Below are 23,541 nucleotides of genomic sequence, written 5' to 3'. Positions count from 1 at the left end.
TGAGAAAATGTGCAAAGACAGACAGTCACCCAAGGGTGGAATCAAACCCAGGTGCTGAGAGGTAGCAGTGCAAAGCACTGAGCCACCATGCCACAACACCTTGTCTGTTGCTGCTCCATGTTTAACTTATGACCACCCTTCTCTCCCATTCCATCTTTACCAACTGTGATTCTTAAAAAAAAATTTCAGTAATCATATAGGACACTATCAGCAGAAGGAAACCTGTTTTTTAATCAGCTGTAAATTCACTCCATTGCTTTTGTTAGAGTATACCTTTCCTCACTGTCCATGTACTCAAAATCAACGCTGAGCAGCTATAGAAAGACTCATTTGGTAGAGGGAAAAGGCTGCAAAGGAGTTCTCTCAGGGGAACGTGAGGAAATGAAACATTAAAAGTAGAACAGACGCAATACTGGAAGGAAGATAAAAAAAACAGGTTTTCTTGCTGCTGGAGGATCTATCAAAATAGGCTAAACAGTAGACAATGTGAATTTGAAAATATGAACTTTCAAACATGCTGTCACACATTTGAAAGGGAAGAACAATAAACTGTAGTTGGCCGGGCTGCAGCAAAACTTCAAGTGCGTAAATTTCTCTGCATGCCTATGTATAAACAGTCTTTTGTAATAGGTTTGGATATGTATGGATTTGTAACTTTAATTTGTGATGTTCCAATTGGTATAATTTAATCAGCATTTGTTAGATACCTTTTAAACAGTAATAACATATTGTCAGGAAAAAACATCTTAAGATTTTTGTTACATCCATCAGTCTCCCTTACCGTTTCAATGTAGGATATTTTATATCATTACCGCATGGCTAAAACATTTTATTTCTGTATAACTTATAAAGAAATATTTGTCTGAAAATAAGTTTTTGTAGTTCAGCATGCAACAGCTGTTGAAGTGAAGACAGCTTGTGTTGCAGCGAAACTTGATATAACTATGAATGTTTCCAAGCCAGTCGATTAATGTAAATTTGGAATAGTTGTTATGAATAATCCATCAAGGGTTTTATCACTAGACTCTTGTCACTGGAAACTGTTCAGTCAGCTTACAAATTGGTTGCACTGCTTTCATCTGTTGTAACACAGTTCCAGGTTGTGACTTGTCGTCTTTAAGGTAGAAACAAAATGACATTTTAATGGCCTTGTTTACTTTGATCATTTTCAACATTTCTGTCTTGCTCTTGTGATACAATACAAATTGCTTTAGCAGAATCTGGAGGCCTGACTCAGAATTGTTTTTATAGTTTGGTTGCTGTGGCAATTCTCAGTCTTCCATGAAACCATCATCTCCTGGGAAACAGAAACTTGTGCAGCTGTCTTTGGCCTTTTGACATTAACAATGTCTATTATGGGGCCGCTAAAGAAAAGTTTGCTCTGATTTTGTTGCCATTATCTGAGTAGAATAGACAAACAGAATCTGTATGGAGCATTGGAAATAGCAGAAAACGACTGGAAATCCTTGAGTGAGAGGCAGACGTTTAAACAAGGTCCTTAATGCTGTTTTTCTTTCTGTCAAATACAGAGCAAATAAACATTTTTAAATAACCTCAATGTTTACAAAGCCTTTTATTTCATGATCTTGTGATTTCTTCCCAATAAGCTCATCTCTACATCGTAGTGTCCACAACAGCTCTACTCCTTGTGATCATGTACATTAAGGTCACACTTAGAAAAAATGTTTAGGGTGTCAATACTAAGTGGTTATAACTTCATGATCAAGTAAACAAAAATATCATATTAGGGAGTGTCTGATAGGGATGAATGCACTACAGAATTTGGTTGTGCTGTAGCCTTAAATTTGCAGTGCGTAATATGCTATTCACTGATTTACTAAAATACTATCTAACTGGCACTGAGAATGGTTAGTTGAGAAGACAGATCTTGTCTGGATGAATGGAGGCTTTTCAGACTGATGCCTTTTGGGACATCTTTGAAAGCTAAACACAGCACAGTAACACAGTTTCTGCCAGATGACCAAGACCATACTGTATCATTTTCAGCATAGTAGCTTAAGGAGCACAGCTTCTTTGAATGCGGTTGTTAGTCTAAAACTTGGGCATTTGCCTGTGATAGTTATTGCACATTAATACTTTACTTGCGTTTTAACATGCAAGTAATAATTATTCAATTTACCATATTATAAAACTATATTTAAGTGGCTGACTTTATACGTTCAGAATACATTCTTGGTGTTGCATTCTACTTTGTCATTTTAGTAAAATTTAAGCTAGAAAGACACAAAGTTAAATATATTGGATGTCCAATGAGATCTTGGGCTCATGAGCATAGCTCTTTAAAATGCAATGAAAGGTGCATAAAATAATCAAGAAGGCTAATGGAATGCTAGCCTTCACATCTTAAGGGCTGGAGTATAAGGATGCAGACATTATGCTGCACTTAGACCAAACTTAAGTTAGACCCCACTTAAGAGGGCTCGGAATGGATTTGGGAACCACACCTTAGGAAGAATATTTTGGCCCTGGAAGAATTCAACACCATGTTTACAAAATGATATCTGGACTTCAGGAGAAATTAGACAATTTAGGCATTTATTCACTAGAATTTAGAAGGTTAAAGAGTAATCTAATCGAGATCTTCAGGATATTAACAGGGAAAGATAGGGCATGTAAAGATATTATTTCCACCGGTTGAAGATTCTAGAACCAGGAACATAGTCAAAGAATTAGGCCATTCGTTGGAGATGTTAGAAAGCACTTCTACATGCAAAGAGTAGTGGAGGTTTAGAATTCTCCCCTTCAAATGATGATCAACACTAATTCAATTGTTAAACTTAAGTTTGAGATGGACAAATTTTTATTATGCAGGGCTATCCAAGGACAGGAGCCCAAGGCATGCATATAGAGTTAGGCCACAGATCAGTCATGAACTTTTTTAGATTAGATTAGATTATATTACAGTGTGGAAACAGGCCCTTCGGCCCAACAAGTCCACACCGACCCACCGAAGCGAAACCCACCCATACCCCTACATTTACCCCTTACCTAACACTACGGGCAATTTAGCATGGCCAATTCACCTGACCCTGCACATCTTTGGACTGTGGGAGGAAACTGGAGCACCCGGAGGAAACCCACACAGACACGGGGAGAATGCGCAAACTCCACACAGTCAGTCGCCTGAGGCGGGAATTGAACCCGAGTCTCAGGCGCTGTGAGGCAGCAGTGCTAACCACTGTGCCACCGTGCTGCCCCTGTGCCACCGTGCTGCCCCAAAACTGATGAATGGCAGAGCAGGCTCAAGGGGTTGAATGGCCTACCTGTGTTCCAGTGCACACGTTAATTATATGCCACACTGTAGGTTCCCTCCTTGGTGAGTTGGTCTCAAAATAAGAAAATTTACTATAGAACTGTAAAGATTGTGAAAGAAACGTTGACCATAGCAAGGTATCTGGGAGCAGTGACATCCATTTTGTTTTGTGAAAAATTGAGCAACTTGGCAATGAGAAGGAAATAGTTCATAACAAAGTTAGTTTGAAATATAATACTGAATCAGTAACATTCTTCATTTCTTCATAATTTGTAGACACAGACAGTTCAGAACTGCCTTTTACATTCTTGGACATTAGTCCTCGAAATGGCAGATGGAGGAGCCAGCATCCTGTTTTGCGAGATACTCACCACACCAATTGTGAAAAGCATAATATATGGGAGAGAAATGATTTTGACTTTGAACTGGGCCCTACTGCACTTGTCATTCAATTCTGCCACATATCTTGCCATAGCGCACATCACTAAGACCTCCATAAACTTCTGACCATTTTATTTATTAACATATTTATGTAGACAATACTGTTTGAAAGCAGTATTGATTTTACTGGTTTGTATAATTATTAACCATTGACAAAGATAATCAATAATTAAGCTGAAGGCAGATAACTAGTTGACTAACCATTGACAATAGTATCACTAATGAAACTCGCCTAAAACTGTGCAATGAATGTTACATGTAAGAACAAACTTTCTACACAAAATAAATGACATTTCTTCTTCACTTCATCCCCAAAGGTGACATTGAATTTGAGACCCATTTTCTCTGTTGAAGTCCATCAGAAGCCTTTGGTATTTGTGCTGAATTCTCCCAGACCTGTGCTGTGGATCGTAAAGGCAGAAAGACTGGCACCAGGAGTACAGCGTTTGTTCCATGTAAGTTGAACAATTCTTCTAAATGTGGCTGCTTTTTATTTAATCATTGTGCACAACAAGAAGCCAGCTCCACTAAGAACCAGTTGTGAACCAGTTCTGATATGTGGGGTTTTCAGTTTTCACTCCCATTTTGTTAGCACTTCTCTAAAAAATATTAATTTCCTTCAACTTCTCATTCGCAAAAGACCCTTACTTGCCTTGCACTTCTGGGAAGTTCATTGTGTCTTCTTCTGTGAAGACAGAACAAAAGTAGTTGCTGTTTTGAAATAAGAAGTGAAATTGCTGGTGAAACTCGACAGGTCTGGCGCCATCTGTGAGGAGAAAACAGAATTAACATTTCGAGTTCAATGACTCATCAAAAGACCCATGAGATGTAGGAATAGAATTACCCCAATCGGTCCATTGAGTCTGTTCCGCCATTTGATCATGGCTGAAATATTTCTCAACCTCATTCTGCTGCCTTCTCACTGTAACCCTTATCCCTTTACTAATCAAGAACCTATATCTATGTCTGTCTTAAATACATTCAGTGACTTGGTTAGACCTGCTGAGTTTCACCAGCAATATCTGTTTTTGTTTCAAAATGGAAACTACTTTTGTTCTGTCTTCACAGAAGACACAAGAAATTTCCCGAATGTGCGAGGCAAGCAAGGGCCTTTTGAAAATGAGGATTTGAAAGAAATTAATATTTTAAAAACACAAATTGCTCACAAAATTAATGGGATAAATTCCTACTGCCTGACAATCTACACCCCAGAATACTAAAGGAGGTGGCCATGGAAAAGTGAGTGTGTTGTTTATCATCTTTCAGAATCCTGTGGATTTTGGAACAGTTTCAGGAGGTTGCAGAGTGGTAAACATAAGCTCCACTACTTTTAAGTGAGAGGATGGAAACCAGGAATTACTGACTATGGTAGGGAATATGTTGGAATCTATTATAAAGGATGTGAATACCAATGGTATTACAGAGTCAACATAGATTTATGAAAAATAAATCATGTTTGCTCGAGTTATTGTGCGTTTTTTAAGTATGTAACTAGAAGAATAGATGAAGGAGAATGAGTATGTGTCATGTGTTTTCATTTTCAGAACGTTTTTAGTAATGTCCTATCATAAGAGATTATTGTGCGACATCAAAGCAAATGCGATTGGTGTTAATGTACTGGATTGGAAATGGTTAGCATAGAGGAAACAGAATTGAAATAGATGGATCCTTCTGGAGTGGAAGGTCATGATTTGTGGGGTATTGCAAGGATCAGTGCCTGGGCTCCAACTGTTCATAGTACGTATCAATGAGATCTCCAACAGTGTAGTATTTCTAAATTTGCTGACAACACAAAGCTGTGTGGGTTGAGAGTGGTAAAGAAGACCTAAAGAGGCTTCAGGGTGATTTTGGACAAGCTAAATGAGTGGGCAATTGCATGGCCTTATGGATAAATGTGAAGTTGTTCCTTTGGAAGGAAAAACAGCATAGCAGAGTATCACTTAAATACTAAGTTGCCACTCTTCTTTCTTCTGCATAAACCTTTGAGTCCCATGCACAGCAGCCACTTCTGAAACCGGGAGCAGCGTTGGTATGCCAAATGGGGAGCGCAGCCATCCAGCTTAAAGGGAATATTGTTTTAATGGTGATAGATTGGGAAAGCTTGATATAAAAGAAAAAAACTTGGATTTCCTTGTGCACTGGTCATTGAAAACAAGTGTGCAGCAAGCAGTTAGAAAGGCAATTGGTAGGTTAGCCTTCATCGCAAGAGGGATTGCAAACAGGCGCAAGGAATCCTGATTGGCCCGATGCAGGGTCTTGGTGATCACAGCTGGAGTTTTGCTGTTTCGATTTCCTTGTCTCAGAAAAGATATACTTTCCATAGAGGGAGTGCAGCAATGATTCACCATACTGACTTCTGGGATGGCAGATTTGTCACATGAGGAGAAATTGGGGGATTCTGCCTGAATGCACAGGTGTTTAGAAGAATAAGAGGGGATCTCAATGAAACCTATACAATTCTGATAGGTGTGGATTGTCTGGATGCAGAGATGATGTTTCCTCTGACTGGGAGTTTTAGACAAAGAGACATAGTCTTAGGATTTGCGGGAGACCATTTTAGATTGAAATTAGGAGAAATTACTTCAGTCAGGGGACACTGAGCCAGCGGAATTCTCCACCACAAAGTCTATGGATGCCAAGTTATAGAATATATATTCTTTTGAAAAATAGATTTTGTATGACCGAAGAAAATGAGAAGTTGAAGGAAATTGTACAAATCAGAAAGTTGTACTGGAGATATTAATAGGGTTGAAAGTTGGTAAATCCCCAAGAGCCTATAAACCAGAGTATTTAAAGAAGTGTCTATAAAAATCATCGATGTACTGGTGATCATTTTCCAAAATTCTATCGAACCTGCAGTAATTTCTGCAGATTTAAAGTTTGCAAATGTTACCCCACTTTTTAAGAAAGAAGGGAGAGGCACAGAAAAAGGGCACAATAAACCTTGTTCGGCTTGCATCTGTGGTATATTTCAGCAATTTCCCAAATGTAAAGAATGTAAAAAAAAAAAGGAGACATGAATAAAAAGAGTGCATAAATTTGCAAATAGAAAATCACATTTGACAAGCTTATTGGATCTGTTTTGAGGATGTTACAAAATTGATAGAGGATTCAATGATCATAGTTCATCTGGATTTTCAGAGTTGTTTGATAAGCTGCCCCGCAGGAGGTTTTTTTGTGCAAAGTTAAAGCACATTATAGGAGGTAATGTACTGGCATGGGTTAATGATTGGCTAACAGACAGAAGACAGGAGGAATAAATTCTTCTGTTGGCAGACTGTACCGAGTTGGGTACCACAAGGATTAGTATTTGGGCCCCAGCTGTTCATAATCAATATTAATAATTTGGGCATGGGACCATATTGATTTCAAATATGTATATGACACAAAGCTAAGCAGGAATGAGTTGTTGTGAGGGAGATGTAGCATGTTTTCAGGAAGGTTTGGACAAGCAAGAATATGGCAGACTAACTATATTATGAAAAATTAGGCTGTCCACTTTGGTAGGAAGAACAGATTGCAGAGTATTTCATAAATGGTGAGAGTTTGAAAAGTGTACATATGCAAAGGGACTGGGGTGACTTTGTCAATGAGGGGTGACACATAGGTTCAGCTAGGTCTTAGGAAGGTTAATGGAATGTTGGCCTTTATTACAAGAGTTTTGAATACAGGAACAAAGAACTCTTGCTCCAGTTGAATAGGAGCTTGGTTAGACCATACCTGGAATATTGTGAGCAGTAGGAGAAAGTGAGGGCTGCAAATGCTGGAGGGCTGATGAGCGCTAAGATTCCTGATGAATCGTTGCCCGAAACGTTGATTCTCCTACTCCTTGTATGCTGCCTGACCAGTGCTTTTCAAGCACCATACTCTTGATATTGTGAGCAGTGTTAGTATTCCTTATCTCAAGAAAGATGATATTGCCATAGAAGGAATGTAACAAAAATTTACCAACTTGTTTCCAAGATGGTAGGACTGTCCTGTGAAGAAAGATTGGGAAAACTGGGCTTGTATTATCTGGAGTTTTGAAGAATATGACAGACTCATTGAAACCCACAAAATAATTAAAGGGATAGACAGGATAGATAGAGGTACAATATTTCCCTTGCTGAAAATGTGTTGCTGGAAAAGCGCAGCAGGTCAGGCAGCATCCAAGGAACAGGAGAATTGACGTTTCGGGCACAAGCCCTTCTTCAGGCTTGTGCCCGAAACATCGATTCTCCTGTTCCTTGGATGCTGCCTGACCTACTGCGCTTTTCCAGCAACACATTTTCAGCTCTGATCTCCAGCATCTGCAGCCCTCACTTTCTCCTCCAATATTTCCCTTGGTCAGGGATTCTAGAAACTGGGCACAATTTGAAAATAAGGGGGATGTCACTTAGGAGAATGTTTGTTTGTTTGTTTGCTTTTTTACTCAAAGGGTTGGAAATCTTTGGAATTGTCTACCCCAGAGGCTGTAGAAGCTAAGTCTTTAAGTATGTTTTAAGTAGACATTGATAACCTTTTGATTATCAGTGCTGTAAAGGGTTTGTTATGACACAGGGTAAACTCCTACTGCTAATTTTAAACGAGCAACGCAGAAAAGATTTATCCCATGTGGTAATCTGAAAATTCGAGAGGCCAAGAACTATTTTTAAAGTAAAATTTAACAACTTTATTTTTACTTAAAAGTCTAACAGAGAATAATTAAGTAACAACTATTTACAACTCCTTCCTCCTAATCTATCCTTTACTTTCCCTTTAATAATAATCGTCTAACAAAACCCCTGGTTAAGATTTACCAAAAACTCAAATTTTAAAACCAGGCAGCTGTCGCATCTTCCCTTTGTATCTTCCTCTGTAGATTTGCTCTCCAGGTCTTTGTCAATGTTTTTGTCTCTGTGCAAACTCTTTCTCTTGACAGATACCTCTGAATTCTTAATAGCAATCTACATCTGTTGGCCTTTTGGCAGTTCTCTCCAACTGTTCATTTTTCCTGGTCTTATACCTACAAAGGATTGGATTGTTTCATTGGCTTTTAATATTGTCAATATACTAAATGCAAACCTGATTGGAGTTTGGTTTTTTTTTTGGGGGGTATAATTTAAACTGATTGACCGAATTCAAATTTGTTTTTGTCTCCAGGCAACCAGCTACTCCAGCTGGACCAAAAGGTTACATTGTATCTTGTTCAGAACTCTTGGTTTTGTCAGAGAGTTCTGCTAGCTTTTAATTTTGTTAAAGATACAGTACACTTCTACACATTCATAACAGGGATTGTGTGAGTGAAAAGCATTGAAGTGACCTAAGGGTCTGTTTCTGTGCTGTATATCTCTCTGACTGTAAGTGTTTGATCAGCCATAGTCATTAAATGGTGGAGCAGGCTTATAGGGATGAATGGCCTATTCCTGCTCCTATTTCCTAAGTGTTTTTATGCACCAAGATCTACAACATCCTGGGCTTGAATCACTGACAAACAACATTCATTCTGCACAAGTGCAGAGTGATGACTATTTCCAGCGAGGGAATAGTCATCTTTACATTCAGTGGCATCACCATTGAATACTATTAATATTCTGGGGAGAGGGGTTACCATTGACCAGAGACTTAATTTGACCAGCCATAAAAATACTGTGGCTCCTAGAGCAGATCAAAGATTAGGAATTCTACATTGACTAACACACCTGTCTCACCAAGGTCTGCTCAGTCTACAAGGCTCTAATCAGGGGTGCGATGAAACGGTCTCTACTTGACTGGATGTTTGCAGCTTCAATGAATTTGAAACCATCCAGCAGAATGAAATTATTTATTTGACATTCTGTTGCTACCTCCAAAATTCACTCCTTTCACCACCAATGCACATTTAACAGCAGTTCATACTATAAGATGCACTGCATTACTGCTTCAACAGCACCTTCCAAATCCACAATCTATATAATGTAGAAAGATAAAGACAGCAAATGCATGGGAATACCATCTTCAATTTTCACTCCAAGTCTCACACTCATCCTGTGGAACAACATTGCCATTTCTTAACTATTGCTGGGTCACAATCCAGTCTTTCTACATCCAAGGACTATAGCTGTTCATGAAACAGATCCAGGGCAATTAGGAATGCTAATACCTGCCTAGGCAATGACTCTGTCATCCATGCATGCATAGAGACACATTTTGGCATTAATTCCAAACTGTCCTTGAAGCTTTGTGAGTGAGACTGAGGTATAACTTTGCTGAATTATAATAATACAGTCTCTGTCAGAATCAGAAAGAACTGAGAAAATCAATTTCTGCAAGTAACACAGGCTAGATTCTGACATATTTACAAGCTCAAAACTAAATGTATGATTCTGTGCTGTCCAAGCCAAATTGATGAATCATCCTGAAAGAGAGAAAGCTCAGATGTATGGATATTTTGGGACATCCTGTCAAATACACCTTGAAGAATTGGGTCCTGGATTTAAATCCAGTATAAATTAGTAAATGCATCTCTTTTATTTTTCTCAGCTGAAGGTTTCTACCTGAAGTAAATTTGCATCGAAGTTGTTCATATACTCATCTTGGTTAAAGATAATTGATGTTGGAAATGGAACAGCAGAGCTTGATATATAGCACCGAGTCACATCTCCCTTTTTATAAACACTTCAATATAATAAAAATCCTTTGCAGTGTATTCACTTGTTGCTGTGCAGATTAATTTGTTTACTATTTTGAATAGTCCCAGCATTGGACTAACCAACCAGTTAACATTTTTGCTGGTGTTAGTTGAGGAGAAAATATTGGCCATGACAATGGAAATGATCTTCCTGTAAACAGTAATGTAAGATAACATGTGTTTACCCAACGATAGTATTGCATTGAAGGGTAGTTCTCTGTGCAAAGTGGGACTGAAACCTGCAACCTTTTGACTTTGAGAAACAAAGTTGCTACCAAGTGAGTCAAATTGGCATTGTATTCTTAAGAGGTTTGGAAAACCTCTAGCAGATTTATGCTGAAATTTAGTACCTGAGCTACAAAACAAATTATAGCAATCTAATGACTTTTCTAGAGTCACAGCCTCAGTTTGTCTAAGAAAAGCTTGTCCAGGAATAAATTCTGCAGATTCTAATTAGAGCTTCAGTATATATGCTTCATTTATAATCAAATAATTTTAAGTCTACAGTATCTCAAATACCTATGCTTTTTTTTTGCTCATTGAGGCTTAAATGTAGATATCCAAACTTTAAGTATGAAAGTCTGCAGAAATTCACGTTTCATAACAAATTATTTGGGCACCTGGTAGGTAAACAAGGTTTTTAAGAAAAGCACAGCAGAACATGGATAATGTTATGAGAAACCTGTTTAAATGAACTGCTCTCGATTATACACATTATAAATCAAAATTAGCTGATTACAATTAATGAAAATGTACTCAATATTATATCTATTTTCTAGCACTGTCTCAAAGGTTTTTTTGCCTTCCACATCCTAATAATCAATGGAGAGTAAAGTTATTTTGCCAATGATCATCTTAGTGGGTATTTTTTACACCCTCAGTCCAATGTATGAAGATGTTTTAGGTTGAGACGTAGATATCGTTCAGCTAAGTCAGTGTTAGAAACATCTCTTTTCATGCTGTCTAGTCTTTACGAATGGACTGGATTTGCAGCATTTTCTGGACAAGCTTCTTGGAAAGGAAAATTCGAGGCAGACATGTCGCCCACAATCATTCAGGCAGAATGCCCAAAGTACTGGAAAGGTATCAAAGATGCCGATGACTAGCCCTTTCAGTTAGGCATATGGAAGACTCTCAAAAAATATTTTCCAGATAGAAAGCACATTACGCTGGTGAAAAATATTGGTCTTTGGTTTTTTGTCCTTCCATCGTTTTCTCAGAAGTTGAACACCTGAGTCTGAAAGGGCTTCATCTCTACCCTTTCCAGACAGCCAACTGATGAGAACACACAAAAAAAAGAGTCTGAAGAACTATGCAATAAGCTCCATTTCAGTCATTTTGAGCCTTTTGGTAAACATGGAAAATTTCTAAATAGAACTTTCCTCAGTATATCTCCTCCATGGGAGTCAAGTTCCAGACAGTTTCAGCATGAATCTTGCAGCCAGAGAAATGCTTACTTGGCATACAGAAGCAGCTGGCATCCTTATCCTCATTTTTGTATGATTACGTACAGACCCTATCTCAGTCCTTGGGATGATGATGGCAGTTATCCTTAGTATACTTGACCTTCAAGTTGCAAGTGATTACCTTAACTCTAACCTGCCCTCCTCCTTAAACCTTTGAAAATTTGATTACAATGTAAAAATGCTTTGCTGTCTCTTCTTTGCCTGTCAGTTTCCTTCTATCCAGTATCTGAAAAATAATTCCATCATGACTGTAGGGTTGAAGTTACCTCCTTGCATATGTTGTGCCTCCTGAATTCATGCTCATCTTTCAAAGAACTTAGAATGTTTGTATGCCTCCAGTCGTGGGTTCTGTCTCTGCAATAGTGTTGAAGCTGATCTGAAAAGTCACAAATGAAATCCTATGCGACTCTGACAAAAGTAAGATTTCTCTTGTCTTTTTCAACATGCCTGTACTTGCTCCTCACGTTACATTTATGCCCTCTGGTTTTAGACATGTCTGCCATGAGGAAGAGATTCTCATGAGCTAATGTGAATGTGTTTGTCAATCCTTATATCCCTCAATCAGATCCCCACTCCCCCAACACAAAAGCCTCCTTTGCTCCAAACAAAACAGACCGAACCTATCCAGCCTCTCCTCATATCTGAGACTTTTCCGCCCAGGCAACATGCTGGTGTACCTCCTCTGCACCCTCTCCAGTGCAATCACATACTTCAGATAGTGTGATAACCAGAGCTGCACACAGTATTCCATCAGTGGCTTAACCTATGTTTTATAAAGTCATAACAAGACATACTTGGTCTGAAATTCTATGTCCTAGCCAATTAAGGCAAGCATCCACATGCCTTTTTCACCATCTTGTCTACTTGTGCTGACACCTTCAAGAATCTGTGGAATTGTACACTGAGGTCCCTTTGTTCCTCAGTACACCCTGCAGCTCTAACATTCATTGTATGTACCCTTCCATGTTTAGATCTCCGAGAATGCATCCCTCACACTTACCAGGATTACATTTCATCTGCCATTGTTCTGTCCAATTTACCAATGGTCAATATCAGATTGTAGGCTGAGACAGTCCTCATTATTGACAACAACTCCAATTTTTTTTATCATCTACAAATTTAGTAATTTTACCTTCTACATTCCCATTCGTCATTAATTTACATAATAAATAGCAAGGGACCCAACACCGATCCCTGTGGTACACTGCTTGTCACAGGCTTCCATTTACAAAAAAACATCCACCATCACCCTCTGCCTCTTGTTTGTAAGCTGGTTTTGCCAGTTTGTCAAACTGTCTTGGATTCCATGGGTTCTTTTCTTTTGTATCAGCCTTCCAATTGGAACCTTTCAAAGGCCTTACTAAAGTCCATGTAAGCCATATCGACTGTGTTACCCTCATCAATATATGTAGTCATGTCTTCAAAAAACTCAATTAGTCAGACAGGATCTCCCAATAAATCAATGTTGAGTATCCCTGATTAATCCATGCTTTTCCAAGTATTGATTAATTCTATCCTTCAGAATCTTTTTCAATAATTTTCCTACCATTAACAACAGACTAACTAGTCTGTAATTACATGGCCTATCCCTGCTGCCCTTCTTGAACAAAGGAATCACATTAGCTTTTCTCAGTCATCCACCACTTCACTTGTGGCTAGCGAAGTATTAAATATATCTAGTAGAGCTCCAGCAATCACCTCCCTTGCCTTCCAAAACAGCCTGGGATATGTCTTGGGCCCTAGGGATTTATGCACATAAATGCCTCCTAAAACATCTAAATCCTCCACCTTCTTCATCTTAATTTTTCGAGAACGTCATCTTTCTAACTGCAATTCCTGGCTACAATGTATAGATGAGAAGTATTCATTTAAGACCTCACCCACATCCATTGACTGCATGCACAGGTTACCCCTTTGGTCTCTAATAGGTCCCACTGTTTCTCTGGTAATCTTCCTTACTTTTAATATAGTTATAAAAAGCCTTAGGGTTTTTCTTCATCCCAGTTGCCAATGATATTTCGTGATCCTTCTTTGCCCTCCTAATTTCCTATTTAAGTAGCCTCCTACATTCTCCATATTTCTGAAGTGCTTGAAGAGACATGTGTTTCCTTATTTTTCTTTACGAAACTCTCGATATTCTTTGACATCTAGAGTTCCCTGGACTTCCTGTTCTTGCCCTTCACTCTTGGAGGGACTTGCTGGCCTTGAATTTTCACTACTGTTGAAAGCCTCACACTTCCCAAATGTAGACTTGCTTGCAAGTAGCTGCTCCCAGCTTATGTTTGCCAGATCCTGTCTAAAGATATTAAAATCAGCTTCCCCCAAATCAGATACTTAACTTTTGCACTATCCTTATCCCTTTCCATAATGACTTTGAAACTTAGTTATTGTCACTATTCCCAAAGTGCTCTCCCATTGAAACTTTAACCACTTGACTGGCTTCATTCTCTAGGATTAGGTTCAGCACTGTCCCATCTCAAGTCGGACTATGTGCTGGCACGAAAAGGTCTATAGGATGCACTTGAAAAGTTTCATCCCATCTAATCCTTTCACACAAAGGTGATTTCAGTTAATATTACCAAAAATTGAAGCCCTCTACAACTAAATCCTGTTTCTCTCACACCTTTCTGTGATTTGCCTACAAATCTGCTCCTCTGTCTCCCACAATCTGTTGGGAGGTGTCTGGCATACTCCCAGTAAGGTAATTGCCCTTTTTCTATTTCTGGACTCTACCCAGGTGGCCTCATTTTTACCAGTGATTTTGCCTGAGACTTAAGGAACTTACAACGTCTATGCAGCTCTATCTTGATCTGTAACTGGTTCTCAATTGAAAGAAGCTCATCTAAAGAAGTTTAGATTTTGATGGTGAACATGTTAAATGCAGTATTGAGGAAGACAGACAGCATAGGGAAATTTTGAGGGAAATTTGGATAAGATATTTGAGTGACTGATGAGTGTTGGTACTTCTCCATGGCCTGACAGGTGTGGACTGCATTGTCTTTTCCAATGCTGTACTACTGTTGTCCTCTTTTGCATCTTCCCTACATGTCATTATGTAAACATTACCTCAATGTACATTGATTGCAGAGACAGGCCACTTCCAACTGTAAACCATCACCTTGATTCTGATTTGCTGCTATTAGTTGCTGAGGCATTTATGTAACTGCATGACAGCTAGAAAATCCCAGATAAGTTGAAACTTATTTCAATACAATATCTGTAAAACACCCTTTTGCTTGTTGTTATCAAGGTGCCTGCTGTCATAGTCAAGCCAAACCTGGGAGCTAAGAGTCAGTCACTTGTTATTTCTGGAGTCACATTTAGGCTAGGCTAGGCTAGGCTAGACTAAGTAAAGATAGAAGATTTGTTTCCCTCAAAGACACTAATGAAGCAACTGAATTTTTAAACTATAATTGATAGTCCCAAAATGGGAACTGTGAAATTAGTTTTCCATTCCAGATATCAATTTACTGAATTTAAATTCATTTGGGCTTCACTCGGGCTACTGAACTCCTGATCTCATTACACGTTTGGTTCAAACATGAACAAGAGTTGAATTCCAGAAGTAAGGTGACAGGGACTATTCTTGACAAAGGTTCCAGGAAATGACCAATTCTAACAAGAGAGAATCTAACTAATTACCATTTGACATTCAATGACATTGCCGTAGCTGAGTCCCCCATTATAAATATCTAGGGATTACCATTGACCAGAAAATGAAACAGACTAGCCATATAAATATTGTGACCGCAAGAACAGGTGAGAAGCTAGGAATCATGCAATGAGCAATTCTGTTCCTGATTCCCAAAAGCCTGTCTGCCACCTCCAAGGTCCAAGTCAGGAGTGTTATGGAATACTCCTCCACTTGCCTGGATAAGTGCACTTCCATCAACATAAGTTTGAAGGAGATGAGGCAGATTTCTTACAGGCACCTATCACCTTGTGTGTAATGTGCTGTTAGAGGAGATTGTAGAAATAGATAAAATAGCAATGTTTAAGTGACATCTTGGCAAGTATATGAAGTCAGTAAAGAGTTAACCATATTGTCTTGGATATGGAGTTGTGTGTATGCCTGACCAGGTAGTAATAGCAAATTTCTTTCCCTAAAAGACCTCAGTGAACCAGTTGGGTATTTGTGATAATAGTTATGTGTTCACTAATTGTTTACCTTATGATTTTATTGAATTCAAATGTCACGATCATCCATGGTTAGATTTGAATCCGTGTCCCGAGAATTTTAATTTGGGACAATGGATTATTAATGCAGTGATGTTACCATTGCCCCATTGCTCCTTCTGTTTTATGCTTTGTAAAGTCTTTCATATGTGTTTTTCAAACTTAATTATAGAATCATACGCACAGACCCTCCATTCAACTTGTCCATGCTGACCAGGTTTCCTAAACCAAACTTGTCTCACTTGCCTGCGTTTGGCCCATATTACTCTAAACCTTTCCTATTCATACCATCCAAATGTCTGTTAAATATTGGTCTCCAATTTTTTCCCCTTTATTAATCAATTGTAGTTGTCCTTGTAGTGACCTTTCTTCTTGAATTCTAGCAGTCCAAAAGATGAAAGTATTCACATATACATTCCAGGATCCATACCCTGTAACAATGAAATAAAAATGATGTATGTCCAAGTTGGGATCTATGATTTGGACATTATGTTAGAATAGAATCATAGAATCCTTATCAGTACAGTAGAAGGCCGTTTAGCTTATCAAGTCTGCACTGACCCTCTGAAAAGCACCCACCCAGATCCAGCCCCTATCCAATCCCCATAATTCTGCATTTGTCAGGGCTAATCCACCTCGCCTGCACATCCCTAGACACTACGGATGATTTAGCCCACCCAATCTTTGGACTCTGGGAGGACACTGGAGCGCCCGGCAGAAATCCACGCAAACGCAGAGAGAAAGTGCAAACCCCACACAGACGGTTATCTGAATCAAACCCACATCCCAACTCCTCTCTATCACCCCCTCCGCCTCCATTCTTTGATACACAGCCCAAAATTGCACTCAATATTCCAGTTGCTGTCTGATGAGAGCCTTGTAGTATGCGCTGAAGCTTTGGCATGCTGGTCGCAGAGGGAGTGGGTGTTTAAGATGGTTGGTTCTTGATAAGATGGACTACTGTGTCCTGGTTGTCATCAGGCTTCTTGGATATTGTTAGATTTGGAGAATATTCCATCACATTTCTGACTTCTGTCTTTTTAAGTATGCCAAAGATTTGTAGAATGAAGAGGATAGACTTGTTCATGCAGCAAGCAGCTGATGTGCTCTAATTTCCATTGTATTTCTGAGGCTTGTTCAGTAGAGTTTCTTATAAATGGCAGCTCCAAGTATATTGATGGGGTTCAGCAATTGCAGGGAATATCAATGTGGTTAAATTCTGACTCCTTAGAGATGATCATTGCCTCACACTTGTATGGTACAAATATAAATACTTGCCATATATCATCATAGAATACAGTGTGGAAACAGGCCATTTGGTCCATCGAGTCCACACCAACCATCCAAAGAACATCTCACCCAGACTCAACTCCTACTTTATCCCTATAACTCTAATTTCCCCATGGTTAATCTGCATAGACACTATGGGCACTTTAGTATGGCCAAACTACCTAACCTGCACATCTTTGAACCATAGGAGGAAACCAGAGCAACCGGGGAAAAACATGCAAACTCCATACAATTACCCAAGGGTGAAATCAAAACCGGGTCCCTGGAGCTGTGAGGCAGCAGTACTAACCACTGAGCCAACTTCAAAATATTCCCCTTTTTAAAATCTACCATATGCTAGTTTTATTGGAACTGTGTATCAGCCTTTCTTAAACTGAGTCTATACTATTAAATTGCTGTGTCCTGATATTTCACACCAGATTATTGAGATTATTGGCCAGATGACAAAACTTGCTGAAAAACAAGTGTTGTTTGTTTCTGCTGCATAGCATTTATCTTCAAATCAGAAGATGAACTTTTTAGTTATATTTTAAATGAATCCAGATGTCAGTTGACACTTGGAAACATATAAATATATTGTAGAGATTATTTGTATAAAGTTTTAGTTTTTTTTAAACTGCACTTTTAGCTGAGAGGTACTATTTTGTTGAATCCATAAATTGATAGTCCAAATAAGTTGGAAATAGCTGGAATCTGTTCAGTGTAGACTTAGAGTGAATAACAAATCTGTTAACTGAGTCAAAACTTATGTTAAATATCATGTTTCAGACATATAAACTAATTATACTAAACTCCCACGCAAATAAATGACTACTTTGCACAGGTTATGTATGAGCTTGGTAACAGGTATTACTTAAAACCAATGAATAATACTTAAGTATATGTAAACTTGTAACATTCTGTTGGGGAGGAGGGGATGCGAACCTGTAACATTCTGTGCGTGGTGGGGGCAGGAGGCATGAAGTCATTGGATCGAGTGAGTTTGTTTTCACTGGAAAGAGGCCATTTGGCCAACCATGTCTATACCGACTCTCTGAAGAGCATCCCACCCAGAAATTGAGCTTGTTTTTTTGGGTGCTTCAAGCGCACTTGGAGCTCCAAAACTGCATATGCAGTGCATGTAAATGCTCAAATGATGTATGCCACCAGTGCTATTTTAGTGAACATGTTTACTTGCAGGCAGTGAAGATTCACCAGGAGTCCATAGAGCAGACAAATCATGTCGGTGAGGGTGCCATGCTCATTTCACACCAGTGGTGTAGATTTAGAGGTCAGTGCTCCAACTAATGTCCTAAATATTTTTAATCAACCTGTTCAGACATGCTGTAACATTTCTGGAGTAGGTGAAACTTGAACTCGGGCATTCTATACTAATCTGGCACAGCTACACAGCTATTCAGCAGCAAGAGAAAGGGATTTAAAGGGATCATGAAATGCATACAGACTAGTTCCTAGTTGATTTCCTCTGGCTATTATTTCAGGATTGGTAGTGGTTTGTATACTGCACAACCTCGTCACCTGGAGGGCACACTCATGCCACCAGCTATATAGCAAGCACTTCGAGCCAGCACTTCCATTCAATATGATCATGGCTGATTATACAATCTCAGCATCCCATTCCCCTTGATCCCTTTAGCCACAAGGGCTATGTCCAGCTCTCTCTTGACTATATCTAATTCCCTCAACAGCTTCCTGTGGGAGAGAATTCCACAGGTTCACAGCTCTCTCTAAGTGAAGAAATTCTTCCTCATCTCAGTCCTGAATTGCTTACCCCTTATTCTTAGACTGTGACCCCTAATCTGGATTTCCCAACATTGAGAACATTCTTCCCACATCTAGCATGTCCAATTCCATCAGGATTTTATATCTTTCTATGAGATTCCACCTCATTCTTCTAAATTTCAGTGAACGCAAACCCACTCGATCCAGTCTTTCCTCATGTCAGTTTTGCCATCCCAGGAATCAGTCTGGTGAACCTTCATTGGGCTCCCTCAATAGCAAGAATATCCTTCCTCAGACTAGGAGGCCAAAACTGCATATAATAATCAAGGTGTGACATCACCAAGGCCCTCTATAACTGCAGCAAGACAGTCATACTCTGATACTCAAATCCTCTCGCTATGAAAGCCAGCATGCCGTTAGCCTTCCTCACTGCTTGCTGTACCGACATGCCAACCTTCCAGTGATTGTTCCACCATGACACCCAGGTCTCGTTGCATCTCACCTTTTCGTAAACTGCCACCATTCAGATAATAATCTGCCGCCTTGTTTTTGCAACCAAAGTAGATAGCTTCATATAAATCCACGTTATATATTGCATTTGCCAAGTTTATGCCGGTGAATGAATTTTAAAAAATTAAAGATTCACACAGTGTCAGCTGGCAAATGTATGTATGAAATCAGAAGATAGTGTTGGGTTTTCTTCATTACTCTTTCTGCCTGACCAGGTTGTAGATCTTGTATATTGAAATGGGAAAAGATGTGGTCCGTGATTGGAAGAAAGTAAGAGAGGTTTTGCACCATCTGCAGCTTGCACTTTGGAAGATAGTGTGGGATGAAGGGTGGATGGAATGCAAAACATCATCTACAAAGATGTTGTCATCTTTGGTTTCTGTCTCACTCCAGGCCACCACCACAGCAAGGGGCATTTCAGTAATGGCCAGCAGCCCCTCCTCTGAAGATTAAGACATGCAAACATACAACCTTCCTCAAGATAGCTCCTGTAGCCTCATTTGCGCACCACCCTTGTCTTGCAAGAGTGTGGAAAGTGTTTCACTGAATGGAGTGCAACCATTGTGGCTTATTTGACTTTCAGGATGATAAGCTGGCACTATGTATAAGTTGTGATGTGTTATGATGAAGTCATGTATAGTTCCTGATTAATATGAGATTGTTAGGAAGTTAGATAAAGATATGATGATTTGAACAGTGATTTGAGGCGAGTGATTCAGTTATAAAAACAAAGTGCTGGAGAAAGTCAGCACGTCTGCAGCATCTGTGGAGACATAACCAGTTAATATTTTGAGTCCAGTATGACTCTTTGGAACTGAAAGGAACTAGAAAATTGTTTTTATGCAGGCAACAGAGGGGGAGGAGTAGCAAGCGGAACAGATGGTGAGTGTGCTGTGAAAAAAGACCGTGATAATAGCAGTAAAGAAGCGATAGCTAACATTTACACCTATTTTGCATATCTTTGAAAAGAGAAAATGGATCCGTTCTGCTGAGAGTAAAGCCAACAAGACACAGATGGGGGAGGGTGGGAGAATGTAAGAAAAATGGAGTACAGAGTTTATATACTGAAGTTATGGAGCTCATCATATTGGGTTCTAGATACTGTAACGTGCCTAAGTGGAAAATGAGGTGCTGTACCTCCAGTTTGTGTTGAACTTCATTGGAACTTTGTAGTCAGGCCAAGGAGGAAAGTGTTAGGATGGGAGCAAAGTGATTCATTGAAATGGTAAGCAGCTGGAAGGTTGGAGTCATTTCCATCATTCCTTGAGACAAAGTGAAGGTGTTCTGCAAAGCAGTCATTTAATTTTCATTTGGTTTCATCAATATAAAATATTGTGAACATTGAATTCAGTAGATTAGATTGAAAGAAGTACAAATAAAATGCTGCTTCACCTTGAAGGTATGTTTGGGGTTTTGGACGGTGGTGAATGAGCAGTGTGAGACCTCTTGCGGTTGTATGGTAAAGGTCCATAGGGGAGTGAGAAAACATTGAGTGGTGAAAGAGTGGAGCAGGGTGTCAGAAGGACAGGGCCCTGAAGAGAGCAAAGGGAGATATGTTTGGTGTTGGAACCTTGCTGAAAAATAGTTTGTTCTTTGGAGGGTGTGCTGAGAAGGGAAACATGAGTATTTGTGGTGACTGGGTATAGAATGTAAGCATTTGCACACTTGAGTCGTGAGGAGCAATATTAGCACATTGTGTAGCAGGAACACATGAGAAATACTAGCAAAGTGAGAATAGAAACACAGACACTGTGGTTGGTTGAGGAGAGAAGAGACAAATCATCAGTCAAGTTATGAGTAAGTGCTTAAGTAAATCTTCCCAAACACTCATTAGTATTTTAAAGAGATGTACTGGGCTGTATTTTTTTTTTGCAGTCTATTGTGCTGGGTATCTTGTTGGCCATCAGTCTTGTGGCAGTAATGAGATCGTTCCTTGTTCAAGTTTGATGATGGAAGGGACTGACTTGATTCCTGGCTCCTAGCATTGGGTATCATATAGCTTATTAATGAGCTAATTACACCTGATGAAGGCCTCCTGTCCGAAATGTCTATTTTCTTGGTCCTCGGATATTGCCTGACCTGCTGTGTTTTTCCAGCACCACTCTAATCTTGACTCTAATCTCCAGCATCTGCAGTCCTCACCTTCGCCCAATTACATCCTGAACCCACTGCTATTTAATGGTGGCTTGGGGATTAAGTTGGAGCTAGACTCCTTTCTACCTCTTCCAAAGAACATTATAAAGCCCTGGATGAGTTGAAACCATTTGTAGCTCAACATGAGTAAGCCATTCCATTATTCCATGATTAAGTATTTAAAAACTGCTTTGGATGCTGCAAAGATCAATAAAGCAGATATCCCTAGTAAGTACACTAATCCTAATAAAATTGAGCATAAGACTTTTTCTTTGTTAAAAGGAAGCAAAGTATTTTGAGTTCATGGACATCTTGCCTCCAGGGAGAAGAACTGAAAAAAACCACTACTTTTTCCATTCTTCATAGAAAGCTAGGAGAAAGTGAGGACTGCAGATGCTGGAGCTCAGAGTCAAGAGTGTGGTGCTAGAAAAGACAGCAGGTCAGGCAGCCTCCGAGGAGCAGGAGAATCGACATTTGAGCATAAGCCCTTCCTGACCTGCTGTGCTTCATGGAAAGCTCGACTAATCACACCCTTGGAAAAGCAATTACACCGATTTGCTTTTGTGCATTTTTTAAATAAAAATCTTATTTTTTTTTAGAAGGTCCTTGAATTGGATCTTTACTTCTTGTGGCCATTCCATGATGTCACAGCAATAGAGTCAGTTTTACAGCATGTAAAGAGGCCATCATGTCATTGCTGGTCATCAAGCACATATCTACTCTAGTCCTACTTTTCAACGCTTGGTCCATAGCCATGAATGCTTTTGCATTTCAAGAGTTTTCCAGGTATTTCTTAAACGTTATGATGTTTCCCACCTCTACCACCCCTTCAGACAACAAGTTCCATATATCCACCATTATCTGGGTGGGAAAAAAAGTTATCTTTAAATCCTGAAGTTACTGGAAAAGCTCAGCAGGTCTGGCAGCATCTGTGAAGAGGAATCAATTAACATTTTGGGTCCAGTGACCCTTCCTCAGAAACACTCCAGCCCCTGCACAACCCTCATGAATCTCCTCTGCACCCTGTCTACAGCAATCACGTTCTTATTATGGTGTGGTGACCAGAAATGTACATAGTACTCCAGCTGTGGCGTAACTAACATCTTAACATTATAAACTATCTGCTGTAATATTCAGTGCCTCAACTAATAAAATATAGTATCCTCTTTGCCTTCCCTTCTGCTCTGTACTTCCAAGGTTCCTCCCACTCATTGTGTACTCGCCTTATTATTCCTCCCAAAATGCATTGCTTCATACTTTTCTGGATTAAATTTTATATATCACTGTTCTGCCCATCTGCCGGACCATGTTATATTGTCTTGTGGTTTAAGGCTTTCCTCCTCACTATTCATTTAAGGCTTTCCTCCTTGCTATTTACTACACTGCCAACTCTCATGTCATTTACAAACTTACTGATCAAACTTCAAAACATCATTAACGTACACTGCAAACAGCAAAGGATCCATCAGAAAACCCACAGCATGCCAGGGGACACAGGTTTCCAGTTAGAAAAACGACTCTCAACCATCAACCTCTACCTCCCTGACACGAAGCCAATTTTAGATCCAATTTGCCAAATTGGCCTGGATCACATGGGCTACCTTCTTGACTAGTCTCCCATGTGACTCCTTAGCAGAAGCTTTAATGTAGTCCATACAGATTATACCCAGTAGCTACACTCATCCACATATCTAGTCACCTCCTCAAAACTCAATCAAACCTGTCAAACAGACATGATCTCTCCCTGACAAAACTATTCAACTATTATCTTTGATTAATCCTAGAGATTAATTGTATCCCTCAGAATCTTTCCAAAGATTTTCCTACTACAGATGCTAGATGTTAGACCACTGGGATATCGTACCTTAGTTTATCCCTATCACTCTTCTTGAATAATGGTA

At 39.4% G+C, this 23,541-nt stretch overlaps 1 protein-coding gene across 2 annotated transcripts in view; it reads left to right on the top strand.

Annotated features, from left to right (window-relative positions):
• Nucleotides 1-23,541, top strand: part of tgfbr3 (transforming growth factor, beta receptor III) — a 182,639-nt gene that overhangs the window by 94,407 nt on the left and 64,691 nt on the right. For both annotated transcript variants that reach the window (XM_043698779.2, XM_043698778.2), the window contains exon 4: nt 4,033-4,170. In XM_043698779.2, coding sequence (XP_043554714.2) covers nt 4,033-4,170 — 138 coding nt within the window. The remainder of the gene's footprint in view (nt 1-4,032; nt 4,171-23,541) is intronic.

The sequence above is a fragment of the Chiloscyllium plagiosum genome, unplaced genomic scaffold, assembly GCF_037043375.1.
Source record: "Chiloscyllium plagiosum isolate Xiang-an unplaced genomic scaffold, Cpla_swu_hap1 HiC_scaffold_9, whole genome shotgun sequence".
NCBI lineage: Eukaryota > Metazoa > Chordata > Chondrichthyes > Orectolobiformes > Hemiscylliidae > Chiloscyllium > Chiloscyllium plagiosum.
Note: the sequence above shows the minus strand (reverse complement) of the source record. Positions and strands in the feature narration are given on the sequence as shown.